The sequence below is a fragment of the Zerene cesonia genome, unplaced genomic scaffold (assembly GCF_012273895.1).
Source record: "Zerene cesonia ecotype Mississippi unplaced genomic scaffold, Zerene_cesonia_1.1 Zces_u002, whole genome shotgun sequence".
Classification (NCBI taxonomy): Eukaryota; Metazoa; Arthropoda; class Insecta; order Lepidoptera; family Pieridae; genus Zerene; species Zerene cesonia.
In genome coordinates this window covers 719,111-742,404 of record NW_024045132.1, presented here as the reverse complement: position 1 = coordinate 742,404, position 23,294 = coordinate 719,111, and the positions used below count along the sequence as shown (strand labels likewise).

Genomic DNA, 23,294 nt, shown 5'->3' with positions numbered 1-23,294 from the left:
AGCCAAAGGAAAAAATATTACCAGTATCAAATGTATCGTATGTCCTTTCAAAGGTATCAAACTATATTTTTGCCAAATTTCATCCAAAAACGGCTTATCGCTTTGTTTAATTATTTTTGACGTAATCTCGTTACTTTGATATAATATATCCCAACCAAATTATACTTAAGTCCAGGACTTAGACAGATGTTATGTTTTCTCCACCATTAAACAGAAGTGAGCACTTAGGCAAGACAAATAAACTTCTAGAGCTAAAGATTACGTCATCTAGTGGCGCTAATCAACATTATATGAGAGCCGGGACTATATAAAGCAATGAAAATTATTGTACTATCTGAGGAAACTAAACGGAAATGTAGATTCTACACAATTACAATATTCATAACCTAAGCCGATGAGCTGGGTGAATTATTGAATCATGCCAAGTAGTACAATACAGTTAGGAATGGAAGTGGAATTGTAGCTAATCTCGGGGATTGTTAAATGTTTTTATTTTCAAGCTATAAAACATATATTTCTTTGTCATCACGCTTGCATATTGCAGGTTATCTTGTAATACTATCACTATGTGGTCGTTGCTATGGAGATAAGTTGACGATAGCGTTATTATGTGTTTAATTATATGACTTCTTAATTTTACTGCAGGAGTTACATTTTACAATGTAATTCATTTGTTAATATATTAGTTTGCTTTATTACTAAAAGCAATGTATTAATACTGTTAGATTGTTTAATGTTGGGTTTGAAAATTAATTTAATCACAGGAACTAAATTGTTAACAGAATTACTAGTGAATTAAATTATTTAGCGCTTATGTTTCATAAAGTAATTACATTATAAATTGAACTATCGATCACATTGAGTACTTTATAATGATAGGAATGGTTTTAATAAATTAATAAATAAATATGGACATCTTTTTTTCCATACGTTATTCGTAAATCACATATTTGACTTTTAACACTTGTAAAGTCAGTAAATGTAACTATATAGATATATGATTGTAACTGAAGCCCTGTCTGTTTTGATATCATTACATAATTATATATTTGCTAACACCTACAACATTGCAATATATCCATATAACATAGCTATTGTAACTAATACCATCAGGATTAGAGAGACAACCTTTTTTTTTTTTTTTTTTTTTTTATGGCAGAGCAAGCAAAAGGAGCAGGTGGGCCACCTGATGTTAAGTGGTCACCACCGCCCATAAACACTTGCAACACTAGAGGTGTTACAAGTGCTTTGCCGGCCTTTTAGGGACATATACGCTCTTTTCTTGAAGGCCCCAATGTCGTAATTGTTCGGGAACACCGTAGCTGGTAAATCGTTCCAAAGCTTCACCGTACGCGGAAAGAAGTTGCGGGTGAAGCGTACGGTGGTGGACCGCCAACCATCCAGATGGTGCGGATGGAATTGGTTTTTACGGCGGGTGGTCCGATGTTGGAACTGTGCGGCTGGTAAAATATTGAACAATTCCTCAGAGCACTCCCCATAGTACACTCTATATAAAATACAAAGAGACGAAACGTCTCTTCGTAAAGATAGAGAATCAAGCCTATCGGAAAGCCTACGGTCATTGACAATTCGAGTTGCTCGACGTTGGATACGGTCAAGAGGAAGGAGTTGGTACTGTGGAGCTCCAGCCCAGAGATGAGAACAGTACTCCATATGCGGCCGCACCTGAGCCTGGCCACAGCTGAAGTCGGTGGGCCGGCTTGAAGTACTGTCTCGATCTACTGAGCACACCAAGTTTTTTGGAGGCTAGTTTAGCCTTCGCTTCCAAATGACCGCGAAACTGAACGTCACTCGAGATTTCAACTCCGAGGATTCCGATTTTCGGCGATATACTAAGGGGAGTACTCTTAAAACGAGGTTCTAGGTGGGCTTCGTGTGACTAAGCAATGAATTAAATAGGCTGATAAGGATTATAAGTTGCGTCACTCCAGGGAGCAGTGCTTCACGTTGCTGGCGTTGTGCCTTGAGAATTGTACGTTTCACCTTACGCCTACACGTTTATTTGGCTATCTTATATGTAAAATAGTCGCTTTGTTTCTTGCCAAACTCCTCCGAAACGACTACACCGATTGTAATGATATTTTTGTGCATATGGGATGGGTCTCAGTATCGGCCAACATCTATTTGTCATACGCCTTAGGAAAAAGAATGGCAGAACAACATTTGTCGGGTCAGCCCATAGTTCTATAAAATTAAAATTTTATTTTAGATAAAACGTATCGGTTTAGTAGTCAATAAATGTAACTAATCATCTACTTGCTTAAAAGAAAATCAAGTAATGAAACAGATGAACAAAACATGGACCCCAATAAAAGACACGAGACTTTATTATACATTAAGCTCCAGCTATAATATCGTTAAGACTTAGTTCCATTGAATTTAGTCCAACATTTATGTAACAAGAGTACTAACTATTCAATATAGGTCATAGCTTTTTTGGACTTGTTTTAACTTCTTACAAAGCATTCTAGGTATACTGACTTATCTGTTACTTGGGTTATACTGACCAATTACATAAAAAACAAAGTAATATGTCCACAGAACAAGTACTGCATTGTTAAAATATTTAAAAGTTCCTGTACCGGCTTCCGAGGTCGACCAGTCACGGCGCGACGTAATAAACCATTTAGCAATAATTACTGAGGAATGGATTTAAATTGCGGTTGTTTTATATTTATCATTTGTCATAATAATGCAACGTGTTTCGATGAACTTTAAATGTGTACACGAACGGTACATGATTTTCTGCTAGATAGAATTCTGAGTGTGTGATAATACATATCGCCTTCATCTGTCTTAAAAGTATGCTTTTTAATATGTACCCAAAATGTAATAACGAAGGTTTCCACGATAGTGAATTTACATATCCAATCAAACTAATTGAATTATTGGATTATCTGAACACTATCTCTTAATAATATAGTTACAGCAGAGTATCTTGTGACATTACTTAAACTTGTAGGGTTGGGTTTACCGAGTGAGCTGGAATTTGCTGTCATACTCATCTTGGTTTCGGATTGTTGAATAACTAATTAGATACATTCTGTTCCCGTATCAATTACTGTCTACTAGTTCATTTCAAAGTTTGGAACATGCAATGTATTCAAAAGACTGTTTTGGTATTAACTGTTTCGTAAATAATGCCGGGTTTATATTATTCCAGCCCAGCGATCCAAAAATTATTTACCGAAAGTTTTGGCGATGTACACGTTCATATTTTTAGGAGGGAAGAACATCACTTGTTATTAAAGTTGTGGTCTTTTATAGAACAAACTGATCAAAATAAAATTTTCTTGTTTACAAACAGAAATTAAAGAATTAGGTTTAAATCAAGAAATAAAACAACCGAATCAAACAGAACACGAGTATTTTAACAGAAATATTTACAATTATCACAATATAACTTATCAACAATAACCACTTCTATAAATATACTATACGTAATCCGATGTTATAATAGCTGATGATATTTATACGAAGGTATTTTTATATAGTTAAAGTTGATACGTTTTGTTCGCACAATTTCGCGGAAGTTGATTGCAGATAGCTTCGGAGTCCGCGTCCTCTCTGGACTTTTGAAATCCACGTGGAACAGGCCAAATTTCACCCTGTAAAAAATGTTAGCTTTAAATGGAAAAATATATTCGTGTATGTTCCTATTTTTTCTAACAGGAAAATTGTACTCACTATGGTTATATTTATTTATTTAATAACTTTTAGTTGACTTGTTTGTAGATGAGCAAATGAAAGTAAACATAGAAGCTAATCTTTTATAGTATTAATACTGACGAAAATATTTGCATTAGGATTATAAAACATAATACGTAGCTAACAAAAAAATTATCAAGATACAAGTGCACCTTTAAATGTTTGTACTGCGTTATTGCATTTGACATATTAATCTGTTTATTTTACAGCTGTTATTAACTTGATTACTTGTCTTGATTAGCTTTAACAAACAAGATATCGTCTAAGAAATAGAATACTTGTTGTACAGGTTCAGGAATGTGAGGAAAAAAAAATTGGATCGTGCCTTAATACATTTTCAAAAAAAAGGCCTATTAAATAATAATGTTTATTTTTATATCCAATATACCTGACTCGTCAGTATCTAAAATAGTTAACTAATTTCCCTAGAGAAGCTCCATAGTGTATAAAGCATATCAAAAATGTGTAATGTAGTGTAAAGTTCACGTTTTAAAATAACAAATGAATATTTTTGAGCCAGCGAAATAAACAGAAAAATAAATGTAAAGAATGGATACTGCTCTTCACAGGTTTGCGACACAATATGATGGATTTGTTTTATTGTTTTCACACAACTTTGTTCATAAATATGATCACACATATTGTTTTTGTTATGTGTTTGCCGCAATTACACATAGTAATCACAAACCTGCGTTCTAAATATGTTTTACTGGCTAATTGTCCCAGCGTTAAAATAAAAAAAAATTACATAAAATGTGTCTTACGTATGGATGGACCTTTCAAATAGTAAAAGAATTTTTAAAACTATTGGAGTATTTTTCAAATTAAATCTGAATAGATAATATTATGAATAGGCAAACAATAAAGATATGTTTTGTTATTATAAATTTTTATGGGAGGGTAAACTGCTTTTTTACGTAACGCGTTACGTCGCTAGTTTGTCTGGCTTTAAATTAGCTTAAGTTTTACCTTCTGTTCCGATACAAATATTTTAAGTTATAAACAACTACGTTTATATTTAAATATTTTTAGTAAATACAATAATCAAACTTACGTGTAACCGTCACTCCATTCAAAGTCGTCCATTAAGGTCCACGCAAAATAGCCAGCAATATTACACCCATCTTCGTGCATCGCTAAAAGCAGTTGCTCTAGATATCTGTTATAATACGAAACTCTCTCATAGTCGTTCAGTCCTCCAAAATCTGACATTCCATTTTCCGTAACGACTATGGGAATTTTCGTACCATAGTTCTTCGTTATCCAATTAAGAACTTTTCGAAAGCCTGGAGGATGAACCTATAAATTCAAATCATACATATAAAAGTTCTGAGGATACGACTTAAAATAATCTGATAGTAAACAACGATTATAAGGATTAGGGAGCAAACTCTTACATTCAGGATTTCGTGATATCATAATAAGTATATATTTTATAAAGCAAAAACTTATGCATAATTTGTAGACTATTTTTAAATCTCAATTAATACGATGATGTGGTTTTCCCTGAGAACCGCAAATTACTTTTTCTTCTACAATTCCTTATGTATAAGTGACGTGTTTATGATAAAAATGTATTATTTTTTATATTTTGTATTCATGTGATGAAACTAATGCTGAGTGAATAATAATTAAAAAGTTTTAATATGCTTAATTAACGTGAATGAAATTAGGCTTAGACTACAATAGCCGCTGTATAAGCTAAGTATTAACACAGTCTATAATAATCCATATAGCCGTTCAAAAACATTTGTTCAGACACGAGGAGAGACGCAAGTCCGAACTATATGCAGCATGTTGTTAGCTTCTCGGTACATTCAGGGGCTGTCACGCACATGTTTTAATTTTAATTGAAGTATCTTATTTTATTATAATTTTATGTTTATTATTAAAAGTGGTATTACGTTATTGCGTTGTAAATGCGGTACATAAAACTTGTGCTGTGAGAGCAATCATCATACTATAAACTATTTGGAACATACCGCCAACCAATCAGCACCAGGGATTGCCCAGCTAGGGTGGTGTTCCATCTTCACACCAGTATCATGGTCTATTGAGGGCACTGACCAACCATCTTCCATTGACGAGGAAGACATTAAAAAAGAAGTGTAATGATTGAGTCCGAAAAAATCAGAAGTTCCTTTAAGCATTTCCACCTAAAAAACATAAAATACAATTAAATGCTAAGGTCAGTTTACAAACAACTTAAAGTTTATTAACATCCCATATTTTAATTTATCAGTATGCTATGTTAAGCAGATCAGTCAATATCGAATTGAGATTTTCAAAAAGTACGTAACTGTCAAATTTACATACTTTTATAGTACCTTTTCAGACCAATTTTTTTTTATATTGTTTGGGACACTATAGGGTCAGAAAATATAATGACTAGATAAAACACAGTGGTTGTGGATTGTAATTCTAACTAATACTTAACTGAGACTGAGACTGTAAAAGATTCAGAAAACATAAATTATATTCATCCTGAGAATCTGCTCTAATTAGGATTTAACATAAAATCTTCCTAAGAATCTATTTTTGGCTTGGTACATGTGTACACTTGAAGTTCTCAACTGAACTTCAGCCTATTAATTATATTCAGGTGGTGGTAAAATAAAATATAAATATGGATATTCTTATTATTTATACCATGGTAAATTGCGTTCCAATCTAAACTCCTTCAATCGTATAGTTGAAAGGTTTCATTTACCTAAATTATTAATGGATTTGGAACAAATATGGTTTTGGTTTTTGATATTATACAGTTGTTCTAATTTGAATAATTTTATTTTCGTAAAATATTAGTACACTTGGTACTACAATAATATTCAATAAGTGTACGAAAGTTAATTTTTCACTTTAAGGGCCTTATAAAGAACAGTTATGAGTTTTGGAAGTGAAAGGAACGTGAAAATTATTATAATGCTACGCGACCAAAGAGGTTTACAACAAAAAATTGTTTGAGAAAGTTGCAGGCCAGAAGCCACTTAGATTCCCGTGCCAGTGCCTTTAAAATACTCGGAAAAAATAGCTTTATTTTAAGAGAATACATAACCTCCCCATTATACATTCAGAGCTATAGAGTAGAATTTTATGTCAGGATTCCAATGGGAAATATCAGATACTGAATGGAATTTTAACAATAAAATTGTTGTTTTAATTAAAATTTTTATTGTTGTATTTTGCATGCTGTATGACTAGTAATATAACTATGTGTAACACTCACCTCTTGCTCTGTAAAAACCGGTAGTCGTGACCGTGCGTATCCTTGGCTTATGCTCATATTATCAATCCTTTCACGGACTAAATCCGGATAGTTACCTTTTTCTGAATATATTGGATGCGCATACAAACCTAGCTGCAATGTATTATTGACCATTATATATGAGTAGGAAAGATAATGCACTATATTAATGGTACATTGATTATTATACCTATAAATATGGAGGAAAAACATATTGTTTGATTGTATTGGCAACCTTGTGTACAAATGACATGGGATAAACCCTGCATTTCTTATTTTTGTCGGAATTCAGGTTTCTTCAAAATGTTATAGGTTAGCTTTTGCTGGGACCTTTATTATCTGTGATATGTTATATTTCTTCTAAGCTTATGCTTGTCACTGAACTCTAAATAGATTGACCAATTTTAATGGCATTATTTGTGTGTCCAGATGAATGCGATTAAACGCACGAATAAGCTAGATCTATACTATTAAGGCAAAGGCTGTGATCTTATGTCTAACAAAGGTTGAAAAGAGGTAAACTATTTATAATCGTTATTTTTTGGTTGTCAAATAACGATGAATATATTAAACTTAACATGATAAAATCACACCGAAATATTTCAAAAAAACGAATGAACTAAAAACGAACCCGCATTTGGAGATAACGCTCAGCGGCATCCAGATCGTCTCGATTGTTTTCGTCTTTTGGCTCCGCATAAAATGCATCTAAAGTTATTCCGATTCTTCCTGCAAGAATATTATATTCTCTTGTTAAACATTTTAATTTTTTGTGAGTTTCAAACAGTTTACAATAACACTTCTTTGAAAGACGTTTTATTAATTATTTACGGATTTATTTACAACGGATATTTCTTCGACTAATTCCATCATAGTGGTAAAATAATGAATGTAACGGCATAAAACATCAGAAAAATATCCTACTGTAGCAAGTTTTTTATAAATAAAACACCATAAAAAGTTTCAACTTAGGTTATATATTTTCTCAATACAGAATGTATTGAGAAAATATGTAACCTAAGTTGAGTGTCTGTTTAAGAATAAATGTTGGTCCTTTTATTCCTTTAAAAACTTGCATTGCGATTTGTGACCTCAGATGCGTATTCGATTTAGCGTAGCTACTAAATTTGAACGACGTTCTAAGCAAAAGATTGCGCGCAATGATTTCGTTTAAGTAAAATAAAAAATATAAAAAAAATGAGTTCACGAAACTGACTGATAAAATATTGTACAATTATTTTCATCATCAAATATACATACCTAGTTCGTCTTTATTTTCATAAATAGAATCTATTTAAAAAATGGTAATGAATTTATCAGACTATTTTATGTTTCACACGTAAAATAAATTAATAAAATCATTATGATATTGCTCTATAAAAGTCTCAAAATGAATGTTTTAGTCTCGAATCTAAAACACGCCCTTAAATGTAAGTTTTCATAAAGTATAAATTGCTTATTATTTTATTATTTGTAAGTTTTTTCTCAAGGGAGACAAGTTATAGGGTACTTTAGGTTCTTTTAAAAACTTAAGAGATACGAGTTTCTCAGAAATAAAACAATGTATTTAAATATAGCAATAAGGCGACTGAGTGACAGATGTTTACTGCCAATTTAGCTTGTTTAAATTTTGTTTGTACTTAATAACAAACTGACGAAGTTATCATCAAGATTGGATCAAATAAACAGTAAACAGTAATGTAAACTTTGTGTATGATTAATATATGAGCTATATATTGTTCATACCTATATATTATATATGTTATGTAGCCAACCATTATTGTATTATTTTGAGCAAAAAACGTTTTCTTAAAAACCTACTTTATGTTTTTTTTTGTCATATTTAGTTACTCAGTCATCAGTTTCTTTTGACAACTGATGGCGATATATTTAACCTTACACAATACTATAACTATAATGCTTGAAGTACCTTTTTGCTGTGGTCTGAATTTTTTATCATAAAGATGATAAGCTCGAGCGTGTCCCAACAGCATGTAGTGGGAACATAAATATTCCGCAATTCCATGAATCTTTATTGCTGGCACGAATACGTCTCTACCGTAGCCCTAAAATAAAATTGGCTTTTTAAATATTATTACAATAATTTTTTGGCAAAATATTCAAGGGTAATATTGAACGACCTAGTTTATATATGTCTTATATATTTTATATTCCGTTAAAATTAATAATCATTCAATAGAATTGATATTTCAATCATTATTTTACGAAGCGTACTTGGATGGGTTTTGTCCCTTGAAATAATTAGGTTTGATACATAAACAAAAACTCTCAAAGGAGCGAAGCACCTTCGAACGAATATATTCATTATTCATTTAATTTCAAAGTACATTGAAGTGGGTGGGTGTTGTGGTACATTGAAGGATCAAAACTCTGTACGAACTATGCTTTATACAAGAGATATATGAATAATTAATTCAACTTGCCTGATAGCAGTGAATATGGGGTTCATTCATTGTCGTCCAAATTTTGACAATATCTCCAAATAAAGTGAAAGCTACTCGTGCGTAATCTTCGAAGTAATCGACCATTCTGGGGTTGCTCCAGCCTCCTAAGTCCATGAGAGATGTAGGCAGGTCCCAGTGGAAAAGAGTTACTACAGGAGTTATATTGGCTTTCACGAGGCCTTCAAAAATCCTCCGATAATATTTAACGCCTTCCTTATTTATGTAATTATCCGTTCCCTTTGGTAATATCCTGCACGAATTTTAAATTATACAATATGTTGATAATTAACAAAACAGGGAAGCTCACGTTAAATGTTTCGTTGTTATTTGATGGAACTGTAATATTCTGCATGAATTATGATTAATTTACTTGTGTTCTAACATCGGTGTCTCGAATGATTAATCATTGCAATATTTGATTAACGAAAGCAGTGTGAAATCATTCATTAATTCTCATTCATCACATTTTATTTGGCCATATTAAATATTAGTAGGTTATAAATTATTAGTATAAATATTCTGTCCTATTACTATTAGAAACAAAGAAAGCTTGTAAGTATGGATGGATGTTTATAAAATTTTACAAAGCATTATATTTAATCATTGTTATCAGATAGAAAATTTTTAGTTTTTTTTAGAATAAATCGAATCAATCTACAAAACCATGTTGCTAACACATAATTTTCTAACAAAGATAAATGCAGCTTCGACTGCGAGGCGATATCGCAAATTATAAAATGTCTTTCTCTCTGCTGGTTATGAAATGTGATTTAAGTAAAGCTCTTTAAGCAAGAAGCGCAACTTGAGAATCAAGTGAACTTAAACTAAACTAATTCTATTACTCTTAACTAAGCGTTCTTAGAATAGTGAGGTGAAATAAAAAGATGCAAAGTTGCTGTTAAATTAATTATTCGCGGCTATGTTTTTACTACTGACCAGTTTTTTTGTAGGAAAGGATATATTTTGTGAAATACCTGATATCACATTTAATAGGGTGATATTGTTTACTATTAAAATAAAGTTATAGGGTTTGTTTGTTTGTTGGACCGATTTCAAAAAGCCTTTTAGCTGTTTATTCCTGAGTGCTATAGGTTATACATGTGCGGACAAAGCTGGGGCGCACTGCTTATATACTGCTCATAGTTATATGAACGAAAGTGATCCTGTGAGACTAATTTATCGTTATATTCGAAATTGTATTTACTATTAAGTTAAAATATCGAATCGAAACTGAAAATGAAATGTATTTCTTATATATTATATATAACTTATTATATTATATATAATGCTTTAGCAATTTTGATGAAATCTTTATGTGACCAATTATTAAAATAAGATCAATTTTATTCTATTAAATTGTAAGTTGTATATTACACACGAAGAGCTTTTTTTTATATAATAAGTTGTGAACAGTTACCGAAAACATCAGTTTGTTAACCATTATTTATATTATTATCACGACAATCGTTATTTTATCAAATAACGAGTTTGTAGAATACGAAACAGATAAAAATAAAACTAAACTATACATTGGTATTTTTAAAGGTAAATTACAAAGAAATTGTACCAGCTGTGTAATTATTTGTATAAGATTTTATTGGTTTTGATATTCATTACGTTACAAATTAATAAATGTAAGTATAACCTTCTAAATATAAGGTAAACATCAATAACCTTAGGAAATTTATAATGAACGCCTTTGATGTTTTTAATAGAACAAATAAACGTTGGCTGCAAAGTAATTACACGACATCAAACACTCGTAACACGGTATCGAAGTAATATTTGTAATATTATTAAAGAAACTTCTCCAATGCAGTGATAGGAGATTAAATACGATCGATTAAACACCCTTAGTGTAGCTCTCTAAATTAAAAAGACCTATTATGAGAACAAACTATTTAGTTCTTAGGTTAATTTTTAAGCTGTAATAAGCAATTCAACCAGTTCTATTTGTCAATAATGTTATTCAAAAATGTTTTTGTTACTTGTAAATGAAAATATATTTACCGTGGCCATGAAATAGACAGGCGGTAATACTCCACACCGAGGGATTGTACCATTATGATATCTTTTTTATATTTGTGGTATGAGTCGGCCGCTACGTCGCCGTTTGACTTGTCCAGCGTGAACTCGGGATGCTTGTGTATGTATGTGTCCCACATACTTTCTCCTTTACCTATAATAAAATCACACAAAGTAACATTAAACAGGCTTCGTCTATATATCTAAATTTCATACAATATCTTTCTATAATATAAATATGTGTATTATAGTATGAAAATAATATGTATTATTATCATTCTATAATATTACTGCACACCAAATATACCCTTTTAATTGATTAAAAAGCAATAATTTATAATGTAGGTGTTATCAATTAAAACTGTGCATGACAAGAAACAAGCAATTAGCAACCAAGTACGTGTAACTAGGTACCCATTATGTTAATTGTTTGATAATATATGTAAAACTATAGTCATACATTTGCGTCCCTATCCCTTCCCCTGTTATAAAACTACTAAGAGTATAAACGAGAAGGTAATTATATGTATGTCGGTTTGTGTGTTTCTTCTTCAGATCTCAACGACTGAACCGATTTAGTTGAAATATGGTACAAAGATAGTCTGTGTCTTGGGAAAGGATATGAGGAGCTAAAGCCAAAGCCGAGAGCGGTTGATGAAGAATTCAAGTATAAAACTCAAGCAATGATATTTTCTTATTAACTCCTCTCATGAAATGTCATGCGACCATTATACATCTAGAAAGAAAACGCTTTTAAAACACTGTATTAAAAGAACACTTTAAAATAAATTTAAATTGATTGCCGAATTTTTGCTTCATATAGATTATGAAGGTATAAAAAGTCGCCGACTATATGACGTAATAGATATTTTGACATGCTCGATGCTATTGCCAGTTAATTAATAATTTATTACTCAAGGTTGTGTATTCTTAATAATATGAAGTTTCTTAGAACACACTAAACTCATGAAAAACAGGTCCCGTTTGAAAAATTGTTTCATTTTTATATGTAGTATTTATTTAGGAATGCTGTTACATAACATCACATTCGCGCACAGCTAATCTTTTATATAATGCATGTTTAATGAATTACACAAAAACTTAATTTAAAATCAGTTCATGACTGACTTCTAGAAGTTCGTAGATTGGTGCATAACAAAGTATAAGAAATGTTACAAGTGTTTTAATGACTCCACATTTCAATAAATCCGTCGCCATAAGGTACTATTTACTAGTTATGTTATAGCTATATGTATGAAGTAACTATTAATCTCTTAGATACATTAAAAAGTGAGCCGTCTTCATACACGTAATTAATGTTACATTGTTGAAATACGGTTTATTAACCTCACAAAAAAACCAGACGTGAAGTAAAAGATCTGGTGTCTCAGTGGTGAGGACCTCGGACTTAACATCGTTGATTCAGGGTTTCGAAACCAGGTGAGCGTGCAGGAAATAAACTGATTTTTCATGTGGATTACACCACCACTGCTCGAAACGGTGAAAAAAAAATATTAGTTTAATTTTCGTTTTCTTTTTAAAGTGTTGCAATCTTAGATATTGGAGATGAAACTTTTCAATAAGAAGAGTATAGTTTAATAGGTTTTTTGAGATATGATTGAGGGTTGTGAATGATTTTTATATAAGGGCTTGTATTATAAAATTGAAAAAGAAGGGTTTTATTTAGTCTTATAATGTTAAACGTTTTATTAAGTTATTTATAGTGATGTTAAATGACCAACATAGAAAATTATTCCGGGTCAAATTTTGGAAGAAAATTATAATTAGCAATAAATAAAGAAATCCATGAGTTGTCCAGGTTTCAAATTTCTAGAAAAATTCAGTCAAATAGTATGGATGGAAATTTACATCAAAACATGAAGTGCATATTTTAGTCTAAAGCCACAAAAAGTCATATATGACATAATTACACAACAATTAATTTATGTAATTTAAATGCACATTTTTAGTACCTTTACGTTACAATTATATTACAAGAAATTGTGTAAGTTTCTTGTAATATTTGAATGAATGAAATTCGCTGAATTTTTGCATTTGTTCGTATATATTCATTTGAGAAACTATTACGTGATTAAGTATGAATTATTGATATTTAATCGCAAAATGATATTGTTCGTATTAAACTGAACCCAGTTTATTCTTTGAATAATTACTTTAAAAAAGGATGTAGCTAATAACTAGGATTATGTATTTAGTTTGTAGTATTTTAATTAAACGATGCTAGAAATATTCTCTTTACAAACTTTCGTTTTTGTGTTCTGTCTCTTAAATTTTTATTATTATTTTATTGACTCAACTAAATGCTGCTATGTAACCGAAGGTAAATTAATGTTTATACATCATGATAATGTAATTTGTAATTGTAATATAAATTTGAACTGCATGTTTGTTATATTTAACAGAATAACAACAAACAAAATATAACTGATCTTCATCGCTGTGAAAATAAAGTAAATATGTTTTATTTGAAATGCATATGTAAAAATTTAACTTTTCCTGTCCATCCTTTGAATAATTTATTTAAAAATTAAATTGTTTGTAGAATAACGAACCCTTTTGTATGATCCGATTTCATCCGGTATACCTACCCATAATTGAATAGGAGTAGAATTCTTATATAAAATTAATTCACAATACTAGTTTATTCCAGTGTTTACAAATAGCTTATTTACAAAGTGATAAATTCGAAGTATAGCAATATGTTTTTTATAAATAACTAGAAAACAGATACTATATTAAAATTAATGGAAATACTAAATAGGTTAAATTTAAACCACGATTTGACTCGCAGTAAATTATGCTACAAAACCAACCGTAATGCGTTCAGTAAGTCTGCAAATCTGGATTTTAGCCTAGACAGGCGCTATTCGAGTAATATGCAAAGTTTTGCTTCCCACTGATAGTGGAACCGAAGGCGTCTAAATGACAACGTTTAAAGTTAAATCATTATTATTAGTTCATCAAATTGCATCTTTCTATCTAATATTACAGATTGAATTTAAATCACATGTATTTTTATATAAGTTGAGATTTATCAAGTGATAATTATTTTAAGCGAAGTTTTCACAAACGACAGTATTTTTTTTTTGGTTATGTTACTCGATAGCTCTGTGGGTTTTCAACCAATTGTCGTGGTTATTTGATAGTAAAGTGTCGTTTTGTTTTAGAATTTAAATGGGTTTGTTGTTAAATGGGAACGTCGTTTTTTTTTCTAGAAAAACATAAGGCTAATCAAAACAACGCTTTGGAATGACATTCCGAATGGAATGAGAATGAGAATGAGGAATGAGAGTCCGCAAGAAGCTTGATATTGCTCCTTTAAAATCGATAAACATGTAATAAATTATAAACTACTAATCTAACTATAACATTTCTCGACTACTCGACTAAGTGACAGTTGAATGAATTACATTATTTTCATTTTGTTTCAACTATATTATACCAGGATTTTGGCAGAATCAGTAGGGTCATTTGACTTATAATATGTTATTTTGAGCCTGCACTTTCAATGTTCAATTTAATCATCTAGCTAAAATATGTCTTCTGTCTGTTCGAAATGTGTTTATTCTATATTTGTTATTTTCCATGATTTGCAGCTATTTTGTGTGTGAATTAATATTTGTCGGTATAAGCAATTATAGTTAATTTATTACTAAACATAATATATAAATATAATATCTTTTGATTTTCCGCCAAATTAAATGGAAAATACAGTAGACATGAAATTAACCTTAATCTGAATTAATTAATTAGCTATCCGTGAACATTGCACAATATGACTAAATGAGATCAATATATTATGAACAAAAAAACATTTTACTCGACGACATTAAAAAACCAGTAACTGCAAGCGTTGTAAGTTTCGAAGTACGGTTTTTTAACTTCTATGTTCACAGGTGTGCATTTATACTAAAACAGACTGTTACACACGGCGCGTTTTAATTTAGTTTTATAACTAAAGCTAAAACGCTGCCAAAAAATTTGCCTTTATCCTTATGTAAAATTTACATATTCAAAATTGGCGTTATCTTAGAGAATAGCAGACAGACCTGATTTTTATTTATAATAATGAAAGTGTATGAATAGTTTCTTGTTTAACCAGGTGCTGTTCAATCATTGTGATTATAAATACATCAAATTTATTTTATCGAAACGTGCAACTGCCTAAAAATATTACGTAAGCATACATTTACTGCATATAAAGCCTATTTATATAAAACTCAAAGTTAAAGTATTTTAAAAATTATTAATACCGCAACCAAATAATACTTTAATAGCTTCAATTAAAACCACTTCCTTGATGCAGTGGATAGCGCGTAAGCGTGTATCTTATGTTAGAGCCTTAAGATCATTCAAATTACATACGTCAAGCATAAGACTGATCCTACCTACATGGTAGAAACTTAATGTAAGATTGTAAGAACACCATAGGAAGGAAGATTCGAAACAGCGAATCCCATTGAACGGTCATTTATACTAATGGCCGGCTGGTACTCACCACCATCATTCCACCCTCCTTCTATTTGAAATGCAGCCGTTGCAACTCCAAACATGAAATTGTCTGGAAACGAATAGTTGCTCAACCCAGAGTTTACTAGCCCGCTCACTCCATTTGCTATAAGCAGCAGGCTACAAGTAAAATACATTGTTTTAGATTACTGGTACACACTACACAGTTCTTATTATCATTCTTAATTATTGATTTATGTACAACGAACTAAAAAAAAATCACAGCTTTTTGTTCTGTTACAGAAATGTGTTTTATTTGATGGTATAAAATATTGTATTAATTCTTTCCATACTACATAATGTTAAATATAATTTATTGTTATTATGTCAATAGACATTATACAACAACATTACTCCATAAAGATTATAATTACAACGATAATAAAGCCGTGTTGATTGTTGTGATGAATATTCAACACCTCGCGTTTTCAACGTAAAATTAATTGATTTTTTTTTATAGACACTTAAATCACAGCACTGACTCTAAGCACCGATATTATTAAATATTATTAGATTATTCGCGTCTCAAAATAATTAATTTTAAACCTGAAGCTGGCTAGAAGAGCTCTGCTCTGGGCGACTCGACTCAGGCTCTGCATTTTACTGACTAAACTAAGATATTGACAATGAGGCTATTTAATTTTTACTGTAGTCAGTATCGCGGAATAACCTTCTGGGGTTTCCCTTAGACACCGAGAATACCTTTCATGACTGCACGACCAAACATTTGGCACTTCCTGGCACTATTTTATTTTATGACATAGTATTATTATGTTCAATTATTATTAATATGTGTTAGTTGGAAATACTCAAACAGAACTCACGTTATGTGATAGCCAATAAATAACGTTTTACCTTTTTATAAGAGGTATGATATAGCAAACAAAACGAGGTGAAGAGATTCTTTCTGGTAAAAAAGATTAATCCGCATAATAACTGGATAATAATAAAACAACACTTCATCTTAAATATATATGAAAAAACAGCTGCTACATGGAGACGAAATGTTTCCTTGTGTTGTTCATATTTACTATTGGGTAAAAGCTTTTCGTATGTAGTAAGTAAACATGCATGCCTGCAGGCCATACTGAAAACCGATAATGCCCGTAAGAGCATTTCCTTAAGTCCTTGAAAATACCATTTGTCCGATCCTCTATTAGTCGAATAATGCTTATGTGGCACTAACCAATCTCCCTAAGTTTGAGAGGACATAAAATGTGTTTGTATATAACAACTTCAGAATTTTCTTCTCTGATTGAACATGTAAGGTTGTAATTCTAGCGCGAAGTATTTCGTCCCTTCGGACTATGACAATGCTCGAATAATATGCAATTGGGTTGTTTTTGCGTGTATGTATGGCCATACATCTCTATTATATTACCTATCTCCAATTTGAACACTTCAATCATCAATTTTTTCTGTGAATTGATCAACTCACAGAAACAAACGATCGATTATAAATATACAGAACTAGGTGTGGTTTGTTTTTATGATAATGAACGTTGTAAATAAAATTTTATGTATATATTTCAATGTAGAAACTGGATCAATGATCGAGATAATTATATCTTAAAAAATAAAAATAGTTGCAGCTGTTTTATAATAAATATAAATGAATTCAAATTAATAGCGTTGACTCTGACTGGTAAATTAATAGTGTTGTTCAATTTATTATACATTGTTATTGTATTATATTCTAGGAATTGCAGGAATTTTATGCGCAGTATACCTTTGGCTTAATAATACTCATTTCATGGATATTATAAGAACATATCTTATATACTTTAAAACGATCAATTGTTGTGTATATTTAATAAAAAATATTATTTGCTTTGTTTCCCGAGTGATAAATCGACCTAGATAGGTTTCATTTTCAAAGAATGTCAAAAAAAATCGGTGATCCAGGTAGTCAGTCACTATTTTGCATTAAAAAGACAAACAGGCAAGCGCACATAAACAATCATGTTATATAATGCAAACAATATTATGCGATAACAAAATACTAAGTCATTTATTTTTTCACAACTTGTTAAGTCCATACAGGTTTAATGATATAGGTATACATACTTAAGTATTTATAATACGTTATATTTGGTAAATGTTTTAAAGGCGATCCACAATTTACAGAGGTGAACCGGTTAAATCACTCAGAGAGAAAAAATGCGGTCATAAATTATAATAAGACACTGGAAAACCGGGTGCGTTTGACACTCCTTCACGTGGGATGCGAATAAATCAAAAGAAAAACGCTAAGGTAATGATTTATTTCAATTCTTTTTGCCTTTGTTTGGGTCCAAATCCTTTATTGTAAGATTCTATTCTACTTTGACCATTTAATACATAAGAAATGTGACTTATTATGATATTTTTCAGGTATATTCAGTTATTTCCACTTGATTTGACCTGCCTTTGCTTCAAGAAGTTTAACGCAATATAATTCAGGTAGTTCAGAGTCAGCTATAAAATTAAAGCTCTTTATAATTAAAGTACTTAGAGATAACATGATGGGAAGTGTGATCATATTTCATCAGATAAGAAGTTCTTACCACAAAACGGTTCCCAAGGGAGGATTCCTATAAGAACAAAATAAAGATTTGGAACATGTCCAAATAATATTATTTTTCCAAAACGTAGAAAACTAGTTGGCTTGGTAACTGATATGAAACCTTCGAAATCTCAACTTTTAACTGAATTGAACTTATAAAATGGATGAAATTTCATAAAACCCCGTTTGAATAACCACTCGATAACTTGATTTACATCCCTTTCAATCGTCCTATTGTTATAAATAACGTTGTTTTCTTTAACATTAGAAAAGATAATTAACAAATTAATGATTATTCTCTTCAAAAAAGGTCACCCATGTCAAGCAGTTTTAAACTCACAGTGTTTTCGAGTTTTATAGCCAAAAAAATACCATCCCATTGAGAACCTGTGAATTTTTGGGAACGTCGGTTAATAAAACAGGTATGTTTCTGTCATAAGGGTTGTATCGGGTTAAGGTTGGGTTATATTTTAACCGTACTAAATTTCTATAGACAAAGTTTCTAACTTTGTCTATAGATTGTCTATATATATATGATTGTCTATAGGGTTTCTGTTTTGATAGTTAACATCCAAAGTATGACCACAATTACGGTTCAAATGTTTATTTCGGACTAGTTAGAGAATGCAGCGTCACTCGTTCGAATATCTTATATCTTTAAACGAGCAATTCAATTGTATATATATATATGTAATTGAATATATATATATATATGCAGCAATTGTAACTATATATATAATTGGAATCTCGGAATCGGCTCCAAAGATTTTCATGAAATTTAGTATATAGGGGGTTTCGGGGGCGATAAATCGATCTAGCTAGAATTTTTTTTAAGAAAATGTCATATTCGTGTTTTATCGACTTAAACTTACTTTTTTAACAAATAGGAGGCGTTTGAGTAGTCCCAATTTATTATGACTCTTCCTGACATCTATTGGCGAATAATAATACTATTTTTTGGCGAATAATTAAAGTTTCAGCAGATGGCGTTGTTAAGTAACGACGTCAATGAGTGTTTGCTTTGAGGTTAGACTAATTGTTTATATTGTTTTGTGTCTTCTTAATGCACGTGTTCACTTAAAAATGCCTAAACGATCTTGGAAAAAGACGCTTATAAACAATCTAACTTCACGAAGTTAAACCGAGCAAAGCTCGGTCATCCAGGTACTATAATATAATGAAGAAATATCTGTGTGTGTAAAATCACAATATTATGTATGTTATGTAATTTAAAACACAATTTTTTGATTAAGTAAAAAATTAACTGAATCTGTTAAGATAACATTAAAATAAAATGATTTAAGAATTACTATTTTTTTTTTCATTGCGATTGATAATAACAAGAATAGCGAAAAATTTAGTACGATAATAAACTAAATTATGTTTCAAGGAGGTGAGAGATTCCAAATGACTGCATTCTCAAATACTTTTATTATACCAAAAATATATTATTGCTTTCTTTTTCAATATCTTTTTTATTTCCATTTGCGTGCAGAAAACTTTTAGAAGCCAATCCTATTTTAATATCGAATGTTTTCACTGGATGATACTTGAGGTTATTGGCCAACAAGGTGATGTTTTATTTTGTTTCAGATGAAAGAAGTAGCGAGCTTATCTACGTTATACATTATTGAGGACTTTTAAACAAACAGCAAATCGTATTTCATTGGCATTATATAAGTTTCATTTGCACGAAATTGGCAACATCGGCAGCTCGTAACTGGAAATCTGAATTAATAATTAAATGAAAACTTTATTGATGATCTTCTCAAATGCTGTAATATTATGTTGATTTGAAATAAAAACTTATCCTTACTATTTGTCTGCAGTACAAATAATATAGTGCAATTTATTCACGACACGATCTTTATATTTTGATCGTAAAATTAAACGTTCATCACATCTTAAAATAGTTACCTACATTTTTGTCTCTGCTTTATTTTTAACGATTATATCACAATGCAAAATTTTCAGAATACGACAGAGTCAAATTACACATGTGCACTGTTTTTGAATACATTTCATAATAATATAGATACATTACAAAAAGTTAAACTATTGCTATTAAACAATTGAAAGAACGCTAAATAAATATAAAATTCGCCGATGTCTCTAGACAAATATTATAAATTCCAATCTTGCACTTTAGCCCAACGGGAGACGTGCAGATGGGCGAGAAATTTTGCACCGATTTGCATTGGTTGCAAAACTTAGTTATGGTAATCTGACTATAAGTTACCAGCTCTACTAAGCTTTCAATTTTATTGGAAGAAGATAGCATACTTTTCCCTTAAGTATCCATGGAAAATTTAGTTACTGAATATATATAAATTAGGGATCTCGCTCTGAAAATTCAAATTTAGATAATATCGTCGCGAGCAGACGCTATAATATTAAATTTAATTTTACACCAAGCAATTTGCTGTTAAAAGCATTGTCGGCTCGCGAAGAGGAAAATAAAAGACGTAAGTAATAAAAGCATTCAGTTGCAGATTTGTATCGGAGTTCCTACATCATTCTTGCTCCGGAAATATACTTGTCAGAGAACAGTTCTACGATTGAGAAAGCTAACATTAAATTTGTAACATTGTATCGCCCTTGTTGATAATATTTTATCCCCCAACGCTAAAGCGTGTGTATTTTATGATGAGATGCTTGAATTATGCTCAGATAGATCCATGAGTTGCACATATTTTCATCATTTTCATTTCAAAATGTGAATGAAATAAATGTGTGCATATTTATTATATGGAAATTTTTGCTGCAGATGCTGTAATGAAAAATTTATAACCCCAATATTTCATAAAGCGGTGACAGCAGACACTAGACGACAGATGCGACTTGCATTCACATATCCGAAATATAATCTAGCGCGCAGAACCCGTTGATTAACTTGAAATTCTTTTGATTTAGTCTTTTGGATGAAGTATTTACATATCATTACTTTTAAAGCAAACCTGATATACAAGACATTAACACGTTACTATGACGCTTCAATATATAAATAAATCAGTAGTTAAAAATAGCATTAAAACTTCACCTTGTAGAAAACTCCAGCCTTAGCTTATTTACCGTATAGAAAAAAGTCAACACCTTTGTGCATTGGACTAAAAAATCTAGGCCATGCACTTAGTATATTAGAGTGCATTTGTAGGTGCTTACCTATTTTGGCACAGGGCTAAACAACTCTAAAACTACGATATTCGATTACAGAAAATACGGGTTAATAATATAATGAATAAATCCGTTTAAAATCCGTTAAATTTTTTTTAATTTCTAGATTACAGAAAAGTTTCTATGAAAAACTACAAGAAATTCTTTACCATTTTTCATTTAATAATGAGTAGACTATCACAGGTCAAAATTATCACTTAATGCATGTTGTGTTTACAAATCATCAATGAAAACAAACAAATCTGCTTACAAATGCTTTGATATCATTCCTCACAGTTTTTTAACCAATTAACCATTTTTTACCGACATCAGTAGTAGGATTGGCAGAGCAAGTTTTCCAACAGATATATACAGATATTGATAGTTGAAGATGAACGTAAACATTTTAACCACAATACACTACAAAGGGTATAACAAAGGTTAACTAAAATGGGTTTCTGACCGTAACGATTATAACATTAAGCCGTTGGATACAGATCCCTTGGCGGCCATGTGTCCTGAACGATTCCATTCGAGGTGAATCCTTCAATATTTATGACCGTGATAGGCTGTAATCTTTGAGAAACTAACATAATTATTGCTAATATAGCAATTTGTGTTATTTAATTTTGTTGGTCTGAACTATATTTCGTATGGTGCACTCACTAAATCTTATAATGAATGTGGGTATATTTGTAATAAAAACATATTAGAGGTTAAACATACAACACGGTCGTGATTCCCGAAGGATTATGTGGAGGTGCAGATGCATTTTTATAGTTATATTCAAGTCTCTCTAGAAAGGCAGCCTTTTGCGTCTATCTTAACACAATTCAAAATCCAGGATGCAGCTGAGTTATTACACATGGGAACCCGCAATAACACAAAGCTGGTCCCAGAGAAAATCGCATACTATAGTTTGTACCCGCTGTGCAATCCGAGTAGTTTGATGAAATATAATTATATAGTTCCTTTTTCGCCTGGTCTATGACTATAGAAGGACACAATGTATTATACGAGTATTATATGAAACCACATCTTCTTTATTGTTTTGCATAATGGAATCAAGTCACTGTGATACGTATAAAGTTGTATTTAATTAAGTCTGATATTATTAAGCGGGTAGTAGAATTTTATATAACTGATTAACTAGTAAACGGATCTATCTAGACATGACACCAATTATACTCGTATCATAAAATCGCTCCATTGGGCTATGAAAGAAAAACAAACACACTTTCGCATTTATAGTATTTGTAAATATGAGAAACAAGCTCAAGTTAAGAAATATGAAAATTACTTATAAGATTAAAGAAGAGAAGGAAGTGAAATAAGGAATCCGAATCCTATAGCTCTAGATGTATTAAGGTCAGAATTATGTTTTTCGAGATATACCTTAAACATTTCAGCTACAAGCGACGAAATATATTATGTGGAATATTTTCCAACGAAACGGGAATTATATGAACAACTGATCTTTGATTAAAAAACAATTAAAGTTTCAATAACATAAACAATGAAAGCAAGCTTCTAGACAACAGTTCATGAAAAGTTTCCGTAAATCCTGTTTAGTCCAATTATTATCATAGCCATCTCGGTTATA

The 23,294-nt window shown here is 31.0% G+C and overlaps 1 protein-coding gene across 2 annotated transcripts in view; it reads right to left on the bottom strand.

The window, feature by feature from the left end:
- Positions 1-3,372: 3,372 nt before the first annotated feature.
- The window catches only part of LOC119838370 (myrosinase 1-like), a 35,702-nt gene continuing 15,780 nt past the window's right edge, over positions 3,373-23,294 (bottom strand). The window contains exons 3-13 of one of the 2 annotated variants that reach the window (XM_038364299.1): positions 17,097-17,102; positions 16,540-16,602; positions 15,983-16,113; positions 11,449-11,617; positions 9,418-9,688; positions 8,904-9,039; positions 7,605-7,702; positions 6,956-7,087; positions 5,712-5,885; positions 4,784-5,028; positions 3,373-3,629 (exon numbers count right to left, since the gene is read on the bottom strand). In XM_038364299.1, coding sequence (XP_038220227.1) covers positions 3,473-3,629; positions 4,784-5,028; positions 5,712-5,885; positions 6,956-7,087; positions 7,605-7,702; positions 8,904-9,039; positions 9,418-9,688; positions 11,449-11,617; positions 15,983-16,113; positions 16,540-16,592 — 1,566 coding nt within the window. In that variant the 5' untranslated portion in view covers positions 16,593-16,602; positions 17,097-17,102 and the 3' untranslated portion in view covers positions 3,373-3,472. Of the gene's footprint in view, positions 3,630-4,783; positions 5,029-5,711; positions 5,886-6,955; positions 7,088-7,604; positions 7,703-8,903; positions 9,040-9,417; positions 9,689-11,448; positions 11,618-15,982; positions 16,114-16,539; positions 16,619-17,096; positions 17,103-23,294 lie in introns of those variants that run through there. The other variant, XM_038364298.1, reaches the window with a different exon arrangement.